We start from the raw sequence: 20,882 nt of genomic DNA on the forward strand, positions 1-20,882 counted from the left end.
CGCTAGCTTGTTGAGCTCTGCAAGAGATTTCATACTCTCGTAAAACCTTCATAGCTTTGCACACTGGAACACACAGTTGTGTTTCTGGATATCATCGCCGAGAATTTTCTCTTTGCTCAAGATCTAATCATGCATTATGCTGAAAATTAAACCCAGAGATGCATTCTACCATCCGCCCACACAAAAATTATATGCAGAGGTTAAACACGGAGGAAAACGTTTCAAGAACAACAACAAATGTTAATTATCTGGCCTAAATAGATTACTGTAGTTAACAAGTTAGTGGAGGCGTGGAGTGCTTGGTTCCTCAAATCAGACAGTTAAAACTCACTATATCTTCAAGACATTCGCTTGTATTCTTTACTTTTTTATTTACCGTTTTCACGCCAACATCTTTCTACTCTTAAAACTAAATTTTGGACAGCAGGTAAAAAAGTTGCTTTCTTTGCACATGGCTGAGATGCTACAGACTCCTCGTTTGGTGATATATTAAAAAATTGCCTTTGACACATCAAGTTTTAGAATGTGACAATCTGTGGGAGTGGACGGTGATAAGGTTATCCTTGCTACAGAGTTTTTGGTGTGTGTGTGTGTTTTAAATGTTTAAGAAAACAGAAGTTCATGAGCCAGTTTAAACAGGACCATTAATTTTTCTGTTGGGGCTCATATTCATTATCCAGCAGTGTTAATGGGTCATTATTTCAAATTATAGGGTAGTGACTATACAGTGTGGTATTAAACGGCAATATTGATTGTTCAGATCACTTTGGAGAACAAATTTCACGACTGTGTTTTGACTCCCTGCATTTAATATAGAGTATGACATGCCGACGTTGCTTCCAGAGACAAGAATACCAGGATGCATGTAAAATAGATTTACAGATTTCAAACTGTTTTCTTCTGTTGCCATGTGGCTGAAAATGGCTGAATATCAAAATAACAACCTTGTGTTTCAAATGTGACATTTGGTTTGGAAAATACTGCTAACATCTTTGCATGGATTGTCATATGAACACATAACTAATTTGAATGCCATTTGCACAAAATCTGTACAGATAAATGCTGAATTCTTTTTAAACTGTTGTTATTTTAAATAGTAGACTGGTGCCACTGCAGTACAAGCTCATCAAAGCCTGCTTTCCCTTTACTCAACACTGCTAACACAGTCTGACAGCCCCAAATCAGTCTTTGCAGAGTGTTGACAGTGTGAGTTTGATTAGCCAGTGTGGTAAAGAGTTCTCACACACACACACACACACACACACACACACACACACACACACACACACACATTTTTGGCACTTAAGATGCAGCATTGATGCACAATCTTTTTTCTATGAGCTTACTTCTATTCAAACCATGAGCTGAACCACAAGTGCCGAACCCTGCTGACCTTTAACATCAGTGATTACCCAGGGGGAGGACTTGAGTTTCCACACATCCTGATGAATACACACAATATTGCCATGGTGGATGATGTCCCACCTTTTTATACTACATTAAACAGGCAAGTGCAACACCTTGCATGAACGATGGCAGCATTTTTTTGTATTTCCTTAAAGTTTTACTTTAAAGTATAATAAAAAAAAAACATTGTTTAGAAAAAACTTCATTATTTGGATCCGTATTAAGAATTGAAATTAAGACTCAAAAGGCTTGAATGACTTTGGATAAGCAATCCCATTTTTTGCCGAAAATCCCTGGTGTCTGTCATTGATTGTCCAAACCTAACGATTTGTACTTTGACCAAGCAGATACGCTGGAAGACGCTTAATACCGGGACTGCAAATAAATGACAACTGGATATGTAAATATGGTGCATGTAGATAGGTTAATGGTTGCCTCATTCACCCATTCACACACAATTAATACACAGGCACCAACTGGCTCATCAGGAGCAATTATTCAAGAGACCTTTTTACATTAAAGTCATTGAATTTTAATTACAATTCCTCTTTTGCCAAGAATATCCAAACAGCAGTAGACTAAAAATCTACATCGCAACCATTTAATGGATCTGGCTCAGGTTGTAGTGACAAACTTCCATGAAATTATTAGCCACAGAGGCCTGAAAACAAAATGTAATTGGCAGAATGTCATTTAATTGACCGGGTATATTTCATATTGTGCAGTACATTTCAAGTTTGGCTTTCATTTGCACTTGCGTAACAAAATCTAGTGTCCTCCAGTAATTTTAAATGCTCTCCCAGTCAAAATGACATTTTGCTTCATTGGGAGCAGTCTTTTTTTCTTTTGTGTCATCACCACTGGGGGAAAGACTCTTGAGGAAGCTGGCACTGATTCATCTTTCCTGTCCTTCAAACAGGAGATGTTAACCTCTAGCGCTGCTCCTGAAAATTTCATTCTTTTGTAAATTCAGAGGAGAGGTGCAATAAAAAGTAGAAACTATCTCTGAAATTCTCACAGGCTGGACTATTTATAACTTCTGACATGCATCAAGCTGTCTTTGCAGAAGTTATATCCAATTGTGCCAATTGTACATCTGTCTCACAAGTTGTGACAAATGATTGAGCGATGTCATAAATGATCCTTCACTTTGTAGGGACACATTCACACCCAATCTACACACTTTGACAGTAACCCCCCCCCCCCCCCCCCCCCAATATATAGGGTATGCTGACATGATTGAAAATATTATACACCAAAATCTGCCGTTGTGCCTTGAAAGTCAAACAGAAAAATGCAAAACCGGTTCTCTGGAACATGACAGTGCTCACAAAGTTGACTGTAAATTTTGAGTAATCTCCATTACTGCATCAATTTGTGAGTGCTGTTAAATTTTCTGCAAGAGTGAGATTAATAAAGATTCCTGTACTCATGCAGCCTTTGGCCCCTTCTGTTCACTTGGTGTTTTAACCAACATGATACATTAGCAGGATCCAATTTCTTTACAATTACAAGGTTGGCAAACTTTGCTTTTCATTAACAAACAGTATTAATGAGAGGGTGCGCTGGATTGAACGATCTTGGTAATGAATTTGCTGATGTGTAGTTCTGATAAACATCTTTGGAGATGAACCAGTACGTTGAGCTCCGGTGATTCTCATTAGAGGCCGCTAAAGCACGATCCTGCAAACTCATTCTGTCAGGCAGACGGCCGGCTTCACTGCAGCCCGGAGAGGAGCAGCAAGCCGAAGAGCTGCTAATTACTAAGTTCATGGGGCGGATAAAGCTTCAGACAGACTTTAAATATCAATAAATGTGTGCTGCACACATCTGCCGGCTGCCGTTCAGCGGGCTTGATTGGACTTGGCTTATCTCAATTCCAGCAGATGGTGGCAGTTTATTGTAAGTGTTCTTGATACAAACGTGCTCAGTGCAATCAAAGATCAGACGCTCTGTTAAAGGAAAAGAAAACCAGAGCTCTATCTGATCAGCAAATTCATGACATTTCCATGGAGATCGGCTTTACTGTTTATCCCTCATAGCTACACTACAAACAAGAATTCAAATATTTTAAAAGCACGTACATACAGAATAGATAAAGTAGATTTATGTGTTTTTTCTGCTTTCAAAGGAGACGAAGGGAAGATGATAGTATGAGCAATTTGAATACAAAAACATTCATTTACTTGACAGGGATGTTAGTTCACATTATTTGGAGCCAGTATTAATATTACAGTGCCAGATATTGTGGAAACTCTTCTTGTAGCCTCCATTACAGCTCTTGTCAATTAACTTTGTTGTGTTGCTAGCATATTCAAAGCATCCTTAGTGCTGATCTGCTCTCTTGTGCCTGCAAACTTTAGAATCCTGACTGATTTGGATGGTCAAGTGGTTTTGCTATATAATACAATCTCTCCTAGCTTGTTGTGTCCTTTGCTCTGTAACCACTGTTGCTTTTCTTTTTTTTTCTTCTTTGGCCAGAGGACTCAATCCTGGATTTCACCTTGAACAAATTCAATAGCAGTTTACAGACCCTGGGGTGAAAATGGGTCCACAGCGCTCTGGTTGAAACTAGGACAGATTACCGCAGGGAGCCTGATCTGGGCTGGATGGTACCCCGCAGGTAGAAATTCTCATGAAGCAGTTGATTCTGCCAGCTGCGGCTGTATGACTTTAAACGGAGAGCAACAACCAGCGGAAAAATGTGCCTGTTGGCTGCCAGTCGTGGCCTAAATGTGCTTTGTTACAATAAAGATAATTTATTTAAAAGCTACACAGTCCGAGGCATTTTAAGCCATCATGGAAATTAGGCGTTCCCTCTTCACCTTTTTGTTTCCAGTGGAAACAGCTTAGCAGAGCCTTCAGTGCCAGTTTTAATGGATGCTAATTCATCCTCCACACCTCATCATAAATGCCAAGTTCTCTATCTCTCATGGAAGCACTGAATGGCATTATGAGTAGTGCACAAGCACCGGACGCTTACCAGCAGTGAAATTAGATTGAGGTTCTTGCCGATACTACCAAACAACCTTCATAACTTCATATTGCCCCCCCCCCCCCCCCCCACACACACACACAGTGTCATGCATCCCTGAACACATACATTTAATTTTTCCTGTGGCAGAAGCAGAGCCAGACAATGTAAACACGCAAGGTCAAACCTATGGGGAATTGCATAACATAAGAAGGGTTAATTTTTCATTACCAGAATTATTAATCTTGAAACAGATGTTGTTTTTATGCTGGAAGAGTTCATAGAATGAGTGTTTAACTGACAAATCTACAATGTAACCCATCTGATAATAGTCTGGACAGGCCAAATGGAGGAGGGCTGCAGGCAGATTTTGTTTTAGATTTTTTTGTATGTTAATGTGTAGGATATAGTGCAGACGCTGCCTGTATATTGTGTGTGTGTGTGTGTGTTTTTCCATATTCTTGTGTTTTGCTCTAATAGTAGCATGTTTGTCATGTTAAACGCAGTAAAATTCAGAAAGCCTTTAATTGTGTTAATGCCACAGAGGAGACTCATTGGGAGATTTTGATAGCTGTTGAGAATGAAAGCTGCGCCTCCACACCGCCTGGTTGGTTCAGGCTGCTCAAACCAGTGATCCCAGGAAATGCATTTGCCATGAAAAGAACCAAAGCAGCCTTTTTCTCTGATTCCCCACTATGGGAGGCCCCCCTCCCCCCGCACGCCACACGAAAAGATGCCATTTCTCTCCCTCTGTGATTGCTGTGATGTTGAGTCACCCAGAGACTAATCTTGGAAATAATAGAGATTAAGCTTTTCTCCCATCCCATCCCCTCCCCCCCCCCCCAGGTGCTGTAATTTCCCCATAATCTTTTATCCCTTTTCAATAGGTAAAAGCTGGCTGCTGTGACCTGTACTGCTTGAAGAAGCTATCTGCACAAAAAAAGGGGGGGGTTGTGCAGATTATTGAGCAGGAACTGGCTCATTTTAATGTGTCACATTACACATTTGCACGTTGCGGTGGTATTATAAACATTGCTATGAAGTCCATATTTAAAGGTCTGTTGGTCATTCCACCACTTTTATAAAAATAATGACGAACCATGTTAAAGCTATGTAATATGTCTCATCCACTGGACGGGTTGAGAGAGGATTGAGTTCAGACCGAATATTTTAGTTCTCTTGAGTTCTGATTCTGATACCAGAAAAGGGATTCTGCTCCGTGCCGATTCCTCTTCTCCACTGTTAAACAGTAGCCTAAATGTACACAGGAAGTTGTGATGTACTTCTCTTCCATCCATCCATTTTCTACACCCTTATTCATAAAGGGCCATGGGGGGGCTGGTGCGTGGAGGAAAGTTGTTTCATTTCCCTGTGTGTCAACGTTAACGTTTATGAATTTTAAAATACTACATACCGATGATGTGAAATTGCACGCCAGGAAATGACAGGACAACACACAGGTTCTTTGAATACATCAGGCAATTAGATTTGTTTCCAAACAGTGTAACAATTTCATTTTTCAGTTATGCTTGTATTATTGACAAAAATCACTTAATCTTTCCTGTGTCTACATACAGGACTCCATTTATCTAAATCACAGTTCTTCCTGTCAGAGGCAGATCTTTGAGGCAGTTTGGAGCCACCATAGGATACAAAACTGCATTAAGTGCCCCAGAAGGCAAGCTGGGGGACTAGCAGCCCACAGTACAGCCACTATTGTCCTAGTACCCACAAAACACAGAAAATGAATACTAATCAAGATTATATTGCTTTTAGTGGGAGAAACTTAGTCATTCACAGCAGGAGGAGTGCCACAGATCATTCACAATTCCAGCAGGCCAAGGGTCAAAACAAGAGCTGCAGATAGAGGCCAGGTAGAGACGGTGTGGGGAGACAAGTCATCTGAGCCGGCCTACCTCAAGGTGCACCTGGAATATCCATTAACCCAAAACTCAAATGCCAGGTTCTTTTCTATCTTAGATGATAGAGTATATCCTTTTACTCAGTCTCTTTATTTTAGGTTATGGGCACAGTTTGAGTTCATATGCATGAATTGAAGTTTGAAGTCCTACGATGGTGGGTTACTATTTATAAAAACTAATCAAGGGTAACACTTTCCCCGCGTGACTGGATAAAAACAAATATGACTATGGCTAAAGTCCATCCCGTCAAATGCAAACAAAACGAGTAATTTAAAAATGGCTCATCAAAAGCGTATTCCTCTCGTCGCCCGGCGTTGTACAAATGCCCACACATGTCAGTTTCTAGTTTGTTCAGTGCAAAATGCAGTTAATTAAATGTCTCGCCCTGCTGTGTTTTGTGAACATATGCGTAGGAGATTAATGAGATCAATTTCAGATGTGTGTAGGAGAGGGAATCGATGTCCCCAAAAGTCATACTGACAGGCAGATAAGCACATCAGCCTGGTGGAGGGAAAAAAAAAACTGTCATTCGTCTGTGGTTGTCTCTCTCTGACCCTCTTTCTCTCCTCTCACTTCTCCGCTGTAACACAATTCAGTGCACATTATTAGCGTCAGTGGTGCATGAAGAGTCCTGGTGGAACATTTGAGTAAAATTGAATTCATTAAAAACTAATTCAAATCACTGAAAATGTTTCGTGTGTGTGTGTCTTACTGCACATTACGCATGCAGGAAGAAATAAACGGTAATAATCAGATCTAATCATCTCTCATTTCAAGGTCTAAATAGCGCGTAACACCGAGGAGTGTGTGTGAAGAAACGGGGCTGAATGAGTCAACAAATAAACCAACATAAAATGAAGCTGTGACGTCCTGTTGTGTTGTGTCCTGTTGTCATGCCTTGCCTGGCTGGACCCCACTTGAAACAGTATTTCTTAGTCCTCGTGAGGGATGAGACACTTTGTCACAATCAATATTCCGGTGTTATATGCTGCAATAGTTTCTTCAAGTTTGTTATGTTCAAAAACTAATTTAAACTGAACCGAAATACAGCATCGCAGATGTGTGATTTTGCAATGAGAAGTAACCATGCTGACTTTGACCTCCAAATATTTTCAGTTCAACCTTAAGTCCCAGTGGACGTTTGTGGCACATCTTAAAGAAACTCCCCGGAGGTGTTACTGTCGGAAATGTGATGTTTATGTGAGATGACATTTGACATTTGACAACCGAAATCTTTTTAGTTCATCCTCCAGCCCAAGCTGACATTTTAGCCATAGCTGAATAAATTCCCATACAATGCATTCCAGAAAATCGAATGTGAACAATTAGTTTTAATCACATATCTTTGTGACGCATCTCTCTCTGTCCCCCTTCCGTTTGTCTCCTGGTTTGTATCTTGACAGTTGCCATCCCACTGTTGCCAACACCCCCACTTTCACAAACCGCTAAATTTTTTTTCTATTCAAAGTCTTTAAAGTTGAAATTTTTACTGAAACAACATGAGATTATATTGTATAAGAAAAAAAAAAACAGCTGATTGCGGTGAAATTTGAGGGTTTTTTTTATTGAGTCACTTTACATGCATAAAAAAGACAATACAGCTGCATTGCTTTTATGTTATAATTTTCATTTTAACCTTTTTCCACTTTGCAACCCTCAGGACTTTTCAGCATACAGGCATTACAGTCTGTAATCAGCATGCTTACATAACCCGCTGTGCATTTTAATACAAGTGCTTCAGTGTTTGAGTGTAGACAAAGGTCAATGCTTGCTGTCTGAAGGCATTTCCGCCAACTGAAGTTAAGTCTGATGAAATGAGAGCAAAAACGTGGAAGTGAATTTTCCATAAGATTCATCAAGAACAAAGCTTCAGGGGGAACGTATTGTAAGGAAGGAGACAAAAACATTTGATATATAAGTTGACACAGAAGGTCAAAGCATGCGTCTAAAATATACAAGCAGTTACTTCAGGCACTCCATTTCCATAATTCCAACGTATCTTTATGTTAACTAACTAATTTGCAAGCTAACAGAAATAAAGGCCTGAAAAATCTGTCCAGGTACCCTACAGAGTAATAACACAAGAGAAGGTCACGCAGTCTCTCATCATTAATCCTCTGCTACTTCTGAAGCCCTTAAAAACCTTTACACGGTAAATTGTTCACGTATATCCGTGTGTGTAGCTTTTGTGATCTCAAACATGCAGTTACAACAATGAAACATTTAAAATGTTACGCTGATGTGTTCATTCATATGTGATCATCCCTGTTGTAGGTGCACTATCCCAGAACCAGGTCCACCCCCTGCTGGGCTCCCTGCCTTTGTCAGGTCGACCCCTCCAGCCGCAGTCTCGTGCCCAGCTGGAACACTTCTTGCCGCTCAGGATCAACAGCTCCTCGCCGCTCAGCCTTTTCCCAAATTTCAGCAGGGTAAGATTCAATATTGCGAACGGGGGATGAACAATCTTTTCCAGAAACTCGAGGGGGAGTGGGAAGAATAATGTTGACGAGGCTAATACATGTGTGCATTTAAAAGGTAAATATTACAGTGTCAGATACACTTTATATTATGTTCTTTTATTATTCAATAAATCTAAAGGCACAAAAGGAATACTGCATCAGGGCTGTGTATTGGCAGGTGGCCAGGCACTACACTTTTATGTCCTTGACTCAGGTGCAAATGAGGCTCATAAATACTGATGAAAAACACCAGAAAAAACTTTCAGTACAGTTGAAAGTAATGTTAACATTGTACCTGTTTCTGGACTGCAGGATTTATAGTCCCTGTAATTCTGGTATTATTATTATTATTATTGTTATATTATTATTATTATTAACACACACACACCTTGTCTCTCAGTGATGAAACACCTGGGTTTCATTTTCTACATTTAGCAATAATCCTAAAAGAGGGAACGCCAAATGTATCTGGAATGTGGAAGGCTGAGAGAAGAACCCTGACTGACACCTATAGCTAAAAATATGATTCCTACAACATGTCAGCACTGCTGGGATTAAACCATCAAAAGAAAAAGAAAGGATTAAAAAAAGTGTTATGCTCAACTGTCACTCTATGATTGAAGTAATGTTAATGTTTACCTGATCCTGAACTGCAGGATTTATAGTCCTTGTTAGTGCGCGCGCACACACACACACACACACACACACACACACACACACACACACACACACACACACAAACACAGAAACACACTTGTAATTTTCATAAATAGACCATAACATTACAGCTCATTTATTAAGTCCTGTCCAACATTCTTTACTTTTAAGTGCACTGTTGCAATGTGCTTTTCACTGGCTACTCAGCAGTGACCTTATTATCATTTTTTTTTAAATATTTTTTTCCCAGTTTATATTATAGGGCAACACATTGACTGACAGAGTCTGTCGATCCCACCAATAACAATGAAACGGCCCACTCTGGGGCATTTAATAAAATCAGAAGCATAGATGTCAGTTCACCCTCTTGAAATGACTTGCAGTAATCTGAAACAGACATTTGTGCATTTTATTGATTCGCTGCCTCTTTGAAAGAGAATAAAGTGATTTTTACTGACTTTAGATGCATCTGTGCTTGTCAGCCAGGGTTGGGAAAAAGACCTTGTGTTGTATATTTATCTCAAAGATGTAAGCCTGGCTCCACCTGAAGCTTTATTATCGGCTACGTGGTAAGCGAAACATGACGTTCTCTCCGTAGTGCATTAATATTCAGTTGTAATATTTGTTATAAAGGCAGCAAAAAAAAAAAAAAACTCCGGCTGATGCGAATAAAAGCTGCTTGAATTAATCATCATAGGCCTGAGGAGCACCGTACCTGCACTCTGGCAGATGAAGATGTTCCTGATGTAGCATGTGATCGTCACATTTGGAGGAAAATACTGGATGCTTTTGTGCCAAACTCTTGTGTCCCACTTGTGATCATCTTGTTCTTCTGAGATCATCACAGTGAATCATTTATTAACAGATGTATTCTCTTTGTGTTACTACAGATGGACCCAGTGCAGAAGGCAGTGATTAACCACACCTTCGGCGTTGCTCCACCCAAGAAAAAACCCATTATCTCCTGTAATATTTGTCACCTACGCTTCAACTCCACTGTAAGTCAGCCATTCACTTAACTAATGTCAAAGGTAATCTGCAGCAGTGTCTTTTGTGTGCAATATGCAGTTCAAATAGAGGAAACTGGAGAGGAAAAGAATGTTTATAGGGGGAAAAAAGGTGTTCATTTATAGCAGGAAGTTGGAAAACTACTTTTGACCCCCTTTCGCTCTTTTTTTTTTTCAGCAGAATGTAGCTAAATCACATTGACCATTTTGGTGCCTTTTTAACACAATAACTTGAAAGAAATCAACATTGTCTCATTTTGTTTCCTTAAAACAGATGTATCTAAAGTAAGTTCTTGTTTTATTCCTTCTGCAATTCTCATATGTTGAATACATGTCATATTTTTTGCACACTATTGTCCCAAAAAAAAATCCTTAAGCGCACTCTTTTTTTTTCAATCTGTCTGATATACTGCTTCCATTTTTCTACTCCACCAGCGGTTCTGAAAGGAAACAGGCCTGCCAGTTCCGTTGCTTTCTCCTTATCACACACTTCCTATTCAAATTCATTTGGCTTCCTATGGAGTTCGTTTATACATATTTGCATTTATATTGTAAGGACAAACCTGGAGGAATAACAATGAATCTTCTTTGTGTGAATTGTGATATTTAAAGGAAGATGGAACACAATTGCACCAGCCAATTGTACTTCCTCACACGTCTCTTTCTCGCTCTCTCACTACTCTTTACTTCTCACTAATCGGTGTGTTTGCGAGCTAACGGGCTCTCTCCTCCTCCTCTGTGCTACCTGCAGCTGAGATGAGGGCTGGTTGACCCAGGAAGTGGATGCCAGGTTGCAGGCAGGTATCAGGTCCCCACAGGGGGCAGCACCAACTGACTGGAATTCTTAACCACTCAAAATCAATCGTTAAAGGAATAGTTCAAGAATCTTTCAAGTCTGTGTTCCAAACTGCCTGTGTAGTACGGTTGGTTTTATTTTTGCATCCATCCATCCTGTTTTACCATATTGGACAAGAATTTTTCAGTTTCCCATCCAAGGTTCAACCTTCAGATCAGACCCTCGCTTTGACTTGTTAGGTGCAGCAGGATGTTCCCTCTACCTGGCTCACTATGAGACGCTCAGCTTCGGTTGCAGTTCGAGTGTCGCCTGCACAAACTTGACAAAAGTGTGTAGGATCAGAGGCAATGATCACTTTAATTCAACCTCTTTCTCTCTTGATGTTTTGGTGCCTAATCAGTAATTACCACATAATTTTGAGTGAGAGAACCCACAACCTTTCCCATTAAAGAAACGTAATGAAAGTATTTATTTTCTGATACCATTTTTTGAAAGAAAGAAAATATGAATCTGCCGAAATCAGAATTAAATAAATTTGCTTTCAGTGCGTGACTAATCGTCACGACTCAAATGCAGAATCAAGCAAATTATTGTTGTTGCTATTTGTCCATGTATATGTAAATGAATCGATTAAAAATCAAACAATCATTCATTACTGCACAATCATGTTCACTTTGGCTGAGCAGTGCTTTTGTGCACTGGGTTGTCCACTATGATGATGGATGAGTCTGAAAATGAAACCCTACATATACTACATGACCAGTGTGTATCTAAAAGAAACAGACGAGGAAAAATCATATATATTCCTTTAAAACTGCTACATTCACTGAAAAAGAAAAGCATGAAGGATTCAAGCCTGAGGGATCACATTAAAAATATTGGATTTTGTTTTGTGGAGGTCAAAGGTTGTTCACGTTGTCTGATGAGGAGTTTGAGCATCTGTGTTTTGCAAATGCGTGTAAAGCTGCTTGAATCTAAGTCAACAAAAGTCCTGACGCCCTCTGGTAACTGAGGAGTTTTCGTTTTGCTCTTCTGGGACATATTTTTTTCTCCACGTGAATTTTTCTTTAAAGCAATACTTGACCTAAAGAGTGTATTTTACTTTAAAGTACCCACAAATATGTGTCTCAGCACTGCTGTGACTGAGTGATATCACAGATTTATAGTTAGCTGCTTTTTTTTCTTTCTTTTTAGCTCAAATTAAAATGTTTAGGGGTTACTGAGCTTACGGCTAGATAAAGAAGACATGGAATATATCAGATGATGCAATTGAGAGTTCAATTTTTGGACGATGTTACTGTTTGTAGTTGGTGTCAATGCGGAACCCATAGTTTAAAAGCTAAATATACGTGGCTGGCTCTTCCTGCATCCTGGAGTCGCTAAGATGTGACACAGCTGAGCTCAACACACCTCTTTGTGAGTTCTTGAAAGGCAAAATACACTTTTTGGGTGAAGTATTGCTTTAAGTTACTATGGTGGAACATAGTAAACTCATACTACACTGGCATACCAGCTAGTATGCAGATGGGAGCGGATGTTTCCCTCTGTCTCTGTTGAAAATCACGTTGAATGGTTAGTTTGCACTGACATTCAACGTAGCCAAAGGGTTGTGCACCCTTTGTCTGACTCTGTTTTCCCCACCACTCACCTTGACCCACAATGGTGTCCTTTCTCTTTGTGTGACAGGCAAGCTTTTAACCCAAACACACACACACAATACACATTTTCAGGGTCTGCACAGTGTGCCTGGAAATCTGTATAGATAGTTTGAACAATAAAAAAATTCACATATGGCCTGGTGTAAAGCCAGATATTTCAAATCTTGTTAGTGTACTCAGCGCGGGAATGTGCACGTGTCTTAATATACAAAAACACTAATGTTGTAAAACAATACATGCTCCCATGTTGTTGATGGGTTTCTTAGTCACTGAAAAAAATTCAGTGAAAAGACCAAAACCAACAACGTGTGTATCCATTCCAAATTAAGATGTAAATATTGTCACATGCATCACAAGGACTGAATTCTTTTCCTGATAAAACAGAACATGAAATATTGCAACATGTGCTTCATGCATTGTAAAGTTTTTGGACAAAAATTTATTTGTGGCACATGAATTACATCATTTTATAGACAACGTTCTTAGTTTGATAAGTTAATTGCTGGTTTTGGCCTTTGTGAGATTTCTTGACTGTAAGAAATATTCATCATCAGACTTATACTTGAAAATTTCTGTTTGTTCTGTACACTTGATGTTACTGAAGATGCTGAAGGATCTGAACTTTTCACCAGAAGGGGATATATTATTATTATTATTATCCATTTGTTAAGAGTTGTGAGGGGGGCTGGAGTCTATCCCAGCTGACACTGGCCGAGAGGCGAGGTTCGAACTGGACGGGTTGCCAATCACAGGGCCATCAGGAGCAATCAGGGGCTCAGTATCTTGCTCAAGGACACTTCGACATGGTCACTGAGAATGTGAGGGTCGAACCAGCAACCCTTCGGTTGCTAGACGGCCACTCTACCTCTGAGCCATGTCACCTCTTATATTATTATGTATTTCTATTTGGGGTTTTTTTTGCGTTATTTTTTTTTATTCTGGAGTAAATGACAAAATAAATACAAAAACTCATTGCAGTGACATTTTTATCCATCAGAATTACATGATTAAAGAAAGCTTTGTATTTTTATCTAATTTATATATGTGTGTGTGTGTGTGTGTGTGTGTGTGTGTGTGTGTGTGTGTGTGTATGTGTGTATATATATATATATATATATATATATATATATATATATATATATATATATTAGATAGAATTAGATAATATAGAATAAATAGAATAAAATTATATATATATATATATTATTTTAAGCCAAGTGTGTGACTTTATTGTTAAAGGATATAAAATACACAGATTGAACGATCAGTATGGATTAAATGATGGATGTGTTTTGGTTCAGTTGTTCTGTTTCACTGTTTGTGCACTTCAATTTACTGGATTCGGTTACTGAGCCTCCTTCGTCGAGCAAGTCTCGACATCTGGAGTCATTCTAAATCTCCATGCCACACTTCCACAAATGTTTCTCTGTTTTCCCCTCACACAAAAAAAAAAGAAGGGCTCAGCGGTCATTTTAGCAAAAGGGACTCGAGCTGGTTTGTGTCCGAGTGAATCAGTGGAGGGATGAGTCCATGAGCTGAGAGGAAGTTCAAGAGATGCCCCGAGTCCAACTGATGCTCATTTGTTCACAACATGGCAGTGATGATAAACTTCAATGTTACTCTTCCCTCCGAGTCAAATGCTGACCAGCCTCATTTTTTACCTAATGCATGTGAAGCCAGAGAGACGAAACAGATGGAAAGATTACAGTTAACTGATTTCATGCTGTCCTCCACAAATTTAATCACGTCAGTAATTCTGCTCTTACACTATACACTGACTTTACTACTCTCCACTTGCTCTGCGTGTGCGTGTGTGTGTGTGTGTGTGTGTGTGTGTGTGTGTGTGTGTGTGTGTGTGTGTATTATGGCCAGACGCAGGCAGAGGCCCACTACAAGGGTCACAAACACGCTCGCAAGCTGAAAGCCTTGGAGACTCAGAGGAACCGACAGAAAACTGGACCATCCACAGCGGGAAAAGATAAAGACAAAGCAACGACAGGAGGAAGTGCAGAACCAACAGACTCCCATTTAAAAGATATAGCGGGTATAAATCTTTTTTTTATTTTTAAAAGGGCCTCCTCCTCCTCAAAGTAATTAGCGATAATTAACGAGACTTAAGCACTAAAGCTTGTAGCTGCCACTCTGCTTGCTAATTACCATCTATTACCTGTCCTGCTATCATTGGCTCTGTCAGATGGATAATTACTCCCATCAAGCACAGACGTTCTGCAAGATGAGGGGCCTTAAAGAACCTAAATAGAGATGCCACCGAAAAAGTGTTGTTTCCATCTTTGGCTTTGATGTAACAGGCACTTTCCCTTTTATATACTTCTTTTTTTGTGGTGTTGTTTGTTAATATTGCAAACGGTCTTTCAAATGGCCTTTCGAGGACATTTTCCCAGATGTAAAATTAATTCATGTTTCGTTTGTCAAGTAAGTATGAAGATTGTAGAGGTGAGGGGAAAGAGGGTCAGAGCAGATTGCTGCGCAAGGCCTGCAGCCATCAGCAGGGGCTGACGTAAACAGAAAAAAACTAATGGTGGCTCGTTCACATTTTCCTTCATTCATCACTTAGTCCACTCAGTATTTTTAAATATTCTTCATAAATTTGTGAAGACCTGACATCTTGAAATGGCTTTTTTTTTTTATTATTCCAATGTAAAAATATCCCAATACAAAACAAATATATGCTTCAAAGTCATCACAATGTTATTACCTCAAATCATTAATCAAGCAATTGTTTCTTTTCTGATGATAAGCAATCTTAAAGTAGGCTAATATTATAATTTAGTACCCAGCACAAGGCAAGAATGAGAGCAGCATTCCAAGAAGATGAGGCATCTCAAGGACACTTGTTGGTGGAAACATTGATGCCTTTGTGAGGGAATAAATATCTGAGGACCAGGCCTTCCTTTGAGTTGCCGCATAAACTAAAGGCCAAACAATTTGTATTTAAATGTATCCTACTCTTCTGGAGATGGTGTCTAAATGCAGAAATTGAGGTGTTCCTGGTTCTGCCCTTAGTGTCCTTATTATGCACACGGCCAGGCTTGTGATATTTGTATCAGGCTGTGAAAACCATACTGTGTGTCTTTGTATTGCATATGCTTTCATTTCTTAAGATTCTAAATTCACAGACAAAATATTGGAGACATAATGTGACCGGTGTCCTTAAATGGTCGGTGTAGCCCTGGATCCTTTTTCATTTACTTGAGTTTATACTGTTAGTTATTGTGTCTAATAACAAAAAGGCAGCTATAAACACTTGGTGCGTATGCTTCCTTTCATTTGTCACTCAGCCTTTCATCCTGCATGACTGCAATGTTCGCCTTTTGTCTTTTTTTTTTGTAGCCAGTCTTGCTTTCCTCTCCATTATTGATCCTTCCCCTCCCATTTTCTTCCAGCACCTATCAATTTCCCTCCATCCAGATAATGATGTCTGTTACTTTTCAGCGGTTGCCATGGTTGCTGATTGATGTAGTAAAGGGAGCTTCAGCGAAGGGAGCCAGCAATGACAGACACAGGGAGAAAGGAGAAGAAAAAAAGATGAAGATTGAAGATGATAGAGCATGAAAAGACGTGTATATATTATAGGATGAGGAAAAAAAGATGAAAATGCTGATCAGAAAAACAAAAGAGCTCACACCTCTTTATGAAAGAATCACAACAATGTAGTTGAATTGATTGTATTGTCATGCCATTTCATTTTAATCTTTCCTCAGGCCTAAGCACCTCCTCCCAACCCGTACAACTTGAAAATGGCCAGGGTGTTTCTCTGGCACCAGCTCCCTCCACGCAGCCCTCATCCATGGAGGACTCCTCGCTCCACTCACCCCAGCTTTCCCCCGAATCGTTTCCTAGCTCTCAGCTTTCAGATTTAACCCCAGATGATCCACCTGTTAAAGGCTGCAGCCCTGGTTTGAGTTCAGCGCCACAATCTGAGCCTCAGGTGACATCCATAGAAGGTGAGGAAGAGGTGCAGAATGTGGAGACTGAAGACACCAAGTCCAACAAAAAACACCTCCACTGTCCCACATGTAAAGTGACCGTCAATTCCAGCTCTCAGTTGGAAGCTCACTGTAGTGGTACGTACTACAGTATCTCCATATATTACCAGTTGTTATGATTCTTAATGTGTTTCTCCTCATGATTTTCTGGATCAGGGTCTAAGCACAAACAGATGCTGGACGGTCAGAACAGTAGCCAGTCACATCGCAGGGTCAAGATGATGTCATCGACCAGGCACACATGCCGAATTAAGCAGCGAACAGGCAAAAAGACCAGAGCGGTTGTAGGTGTAACAAGTCAGCCGTTTCACTGCGAACTGTGCCAGGTGTCTGTCAACTCAGAGACGCAGCTGAAACAGGTTGGTGGACAGCATTGTGACTCTGTCACAAGAGAACTGACACATGCATTTGAGCAAATATTCAGTCATAAATACTGAAATTACAATTTCAAATTTTGATTGTTGTAAAATAAAATGTGGCTATTGAAAAGTTTGGGTAAATCTCAATTTTGCATAAATTAACTCCAGTCGTATCTGAGCTGAAAGGAGTATTCAGTGTCAATGTAATTTTCTTTAAATTAAGCGAAAGGCCCATAAAGAAATATGTACGTGCAAATACATTTTAAAAAAGGTATACATTTGATGACCTGCAGGACAAATCAAATTATTTTATGTTTTATTATCTGGTCTCCTTAAATATATAACAAAACATTATGAATCTGAAAGTCAATTTCTTGATGTCCTTCAATTCTGGAAGGACTCTAAAACCAGTTCACACACTGAGATTGTGTCCTGGTCTGCTGTGTTGACCCCGCCAACAGTAAAATGTGGATGCTAGATAAGCTAGTTAGCAAGCTAACCTAGCTACCTGAGTGATAGCATGTGTGTCTGAGTTCCTTCTCAATCATCCTTCCATAATAGCATGCTAACGCCAGAGCGACTCAGCAGTGCACCCTAGTAATATGCTACAGGAGTAATCATGTAAAATTGTAGCTGCTGCATTGATTGATTATGTATCTCTGGATGACAGTAGCTCCTGTTAAAAAAAAAAAAAAAGGTGTCAATTTTTGGACACTAATGGTCTTGGAGATCTTTGATTCATTGTTTATCCTGTTCCTTTTATTTTTAGCACATGAACAGCAGGAGACACAAAGAACGTTTGGCGGGGAAGCCTGTCAAGGCGAAGTTCACACCCTATAATAAACTGCAGCCCAGTGCTGCATTAGTGGTAAGAATGTCTCACTCACACGGTCATGATTAATCACACCAGTCACATGCCTTTCAAGCTATTTCCATTAAAGAGGAAGCTCTTTCATATAGGGACTGATTTGGAGTCCCTCGGCGACGTAACTTTCAAGTTCCTGAGGAAAACAAATAGGGTTTTTTTTTTTGTACTTATGAAATGCAGTGGGCAGACAGTTTAATTAAAATATTTATATAAAATCCAGAGTACAGTAAAATGGAATAAAAAGAAGCATGTCTACTACCAGTATCTGGCACTGCTTTGGAGTCCCTTGGTCACATGACATAGAAGCGACTGGAAAATGAAATACTGAATTTTGTGGTCTATGAAAAAAAAGACCGAACTTTTCTGTAAAAAAAAAAATGTATACAATTAATATCAAATATTCCGATAGAAGGATTAGAAAGGTCATATAGAATAATTCCACGACTCTAACTGGAACAAGAAATTTCCTAACCTTAATTTAATCCAACTTCATCTTGGCATTTAACCAAGTCTTTGCTCTTACGTGATGTAATTTACATAACCGGGTCCTGGGTTTTGGCCTCAAAAGGGAAGAGTGACCTCACAATGTGTGGCATTAATGGAAGGACCCATGTAGAAGTACAAGAACATGCACTCAGCACTTTGTATGAGTCACACAGCAAGCAACTATGCAAATAGAAAGATGTCACTAACCAAGTTTGACGTTTGTGGAGAAATCGTTAATAAAGCCATCTAGAATATTGTTTTTAAATGCATATTTCAAGTATCTCTTGTGTTCCAGACTAAACTGGCCTTGCAGAAGCACCTGTCCAAGGCTCTGCCTGCGGGGTTCCTGTCCAGCCCTCTCAATCCAGCTGCCTTGTGCACTATGGCATCTGGACCCCTGACATTACGGTTGCCACAGGGTCCCACAGCCATCATCCAGGGTCCCCTGATAAGCCCCACACTGTTCAGGCCTGCCCCTGGACCTTTGAGGGCTACCCACACACCTATTATCTTCTCTCCTTATTAGCAATGAGCCAAGCAGAGCATCGGAGGACTAAAGCTGGACCAGGCAAAGAGTTTAGAGCGGTCAGGACACAGGGGACCCCCTGAGGGACACCAGGACTCCTATAGGCATGTCAGGTTTGACATGTTCAGGTCATAAGAACAGTATACACAATCTGCTGGTGTGGATTGAGATTTCAGCACTGACAGACCTGAGTCCCACCCTCAAAAAGTAAGGACCATCACTCAGCTGTTCCCGCTCCATAAACTGAGTGCTTTTTTCCTGGGGTCCGAACCCCTCTGGAAGCCATAAAGACAAGTATCTTTTAATTTTATTTATAAGAAGATAACAGACAAATACAGTATACTAGGCTGTTTAAATGTTACGTGTTTGTTGCCAAAATTTAGTTTCCAATGAAAAAAATTTAATAAAAAAAAAAAATCAACATTGAGCAAGTTCAGACTGTGAAACCCACCAGTGAAATCGCCCCTTCCAAAGATCCTTTTCAACTGGTGAGTAAATTGCTTCTCCACACATTTATTGTGAAAGGCATTGGGCGTCTTTCATGAAATGTTTTCGTGCACATATTTGTTATTGCTCACGTTAGAATTTTTTTTTAACCCTCAATTTAGTCTTACAGACAAGAAGCAAATCCTGGTGGTAGATTCTATATGTAAGAAGTGAGGAGTTACAAAGTGGCATCAGGCTTTACTCCCTGTAAGATTAAATTGAGGGTTAAAAAAAAAAAAAAGTCCTAAAGTGTTTTCATGAATTTGCGTGAGAACATTTCATGAATGTGCTCAGTAGTTTGATGTTGAAGCTGTTTCATTAGAACTTTCTTTAAACAAGTACATTAATTCATTTCATGTCTTTTTGTCCCCGTGTCTGTCTCGGACTATCTAATGAGGAGACAATCAACTAGCACAGTAATTTAATGCCAAGAATATTCATTAAATGGATAAATACACAGAATGCTAATAATGATAGTTTTATTATCTCTGTTTAAACATATTTAAAATGAGCCATTAAATCCAATTATTCAGGTGTTGGTAAGATAAATAGGTTTTTACACAGCTTAATGCTTTATTTATTTTTTTGTGCAATATGAAGTGGCAGGCTGATGTGTGCTGTTGCCCCGAATCAAAATGGTTCATCCACAAGCATTTGTCGTGTCGTTGATGTTATTAAACCTGTGTGTCTTAAACCTGTAGACTATGTTCTTTCAATTTAGAAATCTCATTCCCGCCGAAGTTGCGCTGGATCATCCTAAGCAATATGTATGTATGTGTTTTGAAGTGTCACTTGGTAAAATTTATGACTCGTGTAACTGTGCATCGATTGCAATAATTTAAATTTTAATGTGCTGAAAAATATTATGTATTCTATATTAACTTATAAATTGTACGGTTTTACACACTTGTGGTGGTTTCTTTTCTTCTTTTGTTTGTGTTGAGGAATTTGTCGAGTGTTTTATCACGATGAATATAGTATAGCTATGTGGACAAGAAAACTCAAAATGTGATATTAAGAGAATATTTCTTTGAAAAGACTGTCGCAACAGGTCACCTTAAATACTGATACCCACCTACATAAACACAAGTCAAGTAAAACAGTTCAATATTGTAGCCAGGGTACAATATGGTGTTTGAGTGAGGAAAAAACATAAAATCAGTGCCCATATTATATCATACTGTGTTGCCCTCTAGTGGTATGTTGGATAACTGCAAGGCCTGAGGAAAATGTTAATGTGATGCACAAGTTTTGTTAAAGCACTGAAAAA

General features: G+C 39.4%; 1 protein-coding gene across 3 annotated transcripts in view; it reads left to right on the forward strand.

The window, feature by feature from the left end:
* The window catches only part of LOC147239699 (zinc finger protein 385C-like), a 56,439-nt gene extending 35,923 nt beyond the window's left edge, over nucleotides 1-20,516 (forward strand). For all 3 annotated transcript variants that reach the window (XM_086195784.1, XM_086195785.1, XM_086195786.1), the window contains 7 exons: nucleotides 8,578-8,732; nucleotides 10,310-10,417; nucleotides 14,753-14,924; nucleotides 16,603-16,965; nucleotides 17,044-17,246; nucleotides 18,016-18,114; nucleotides 18,896-20,516. In XM_086195784.1, the coding sequence (XP_086051910.1) occupies nucleotides 8,578-8,732; nucleotides 10,310-10,417; nucleotides 14,753-14,924; nucleotides 16,603-16,965; nucleotides 17,044-17,246; nucleotides 18,016-18,114; nucleotides 18,896-19,126 (1,331 nt within the window). In that variant the 3' untranslated portion in view covers nucleotides 19,127-20,516. The remainder of the gene's footprint in view (nucleotides 1-8,577; nucleotides 8,733-10,309; nucleotides 10,418-14,752; nucleotides 14,925-16,602; nucleotides 16,966-17,043; nucleotides 17,247-18,015; nucleotides 18,115-18,895) is intronic.
* The last annotated feature ends 366 nt before the right edge of the window (nucleotides 20,517-20,882 follow it).

The sequence above is a fragment of the Aulostomus chinensis genome, chromosome 23 (assembly GCF_037954235.1).
Source record: "Aulostomus chinensis isolate RoL2024-O1b breed Wild chromosome 23, RoL_Achi_v1.0, whole genome shotgun sequence".
NCBI classification, from domain to species: Eukaryota; Metazoa; Chordata; class Actinopteri; order Syngnathiformes; family Aulostomidae; genus Aulostomus; species Aulostomus chinensis.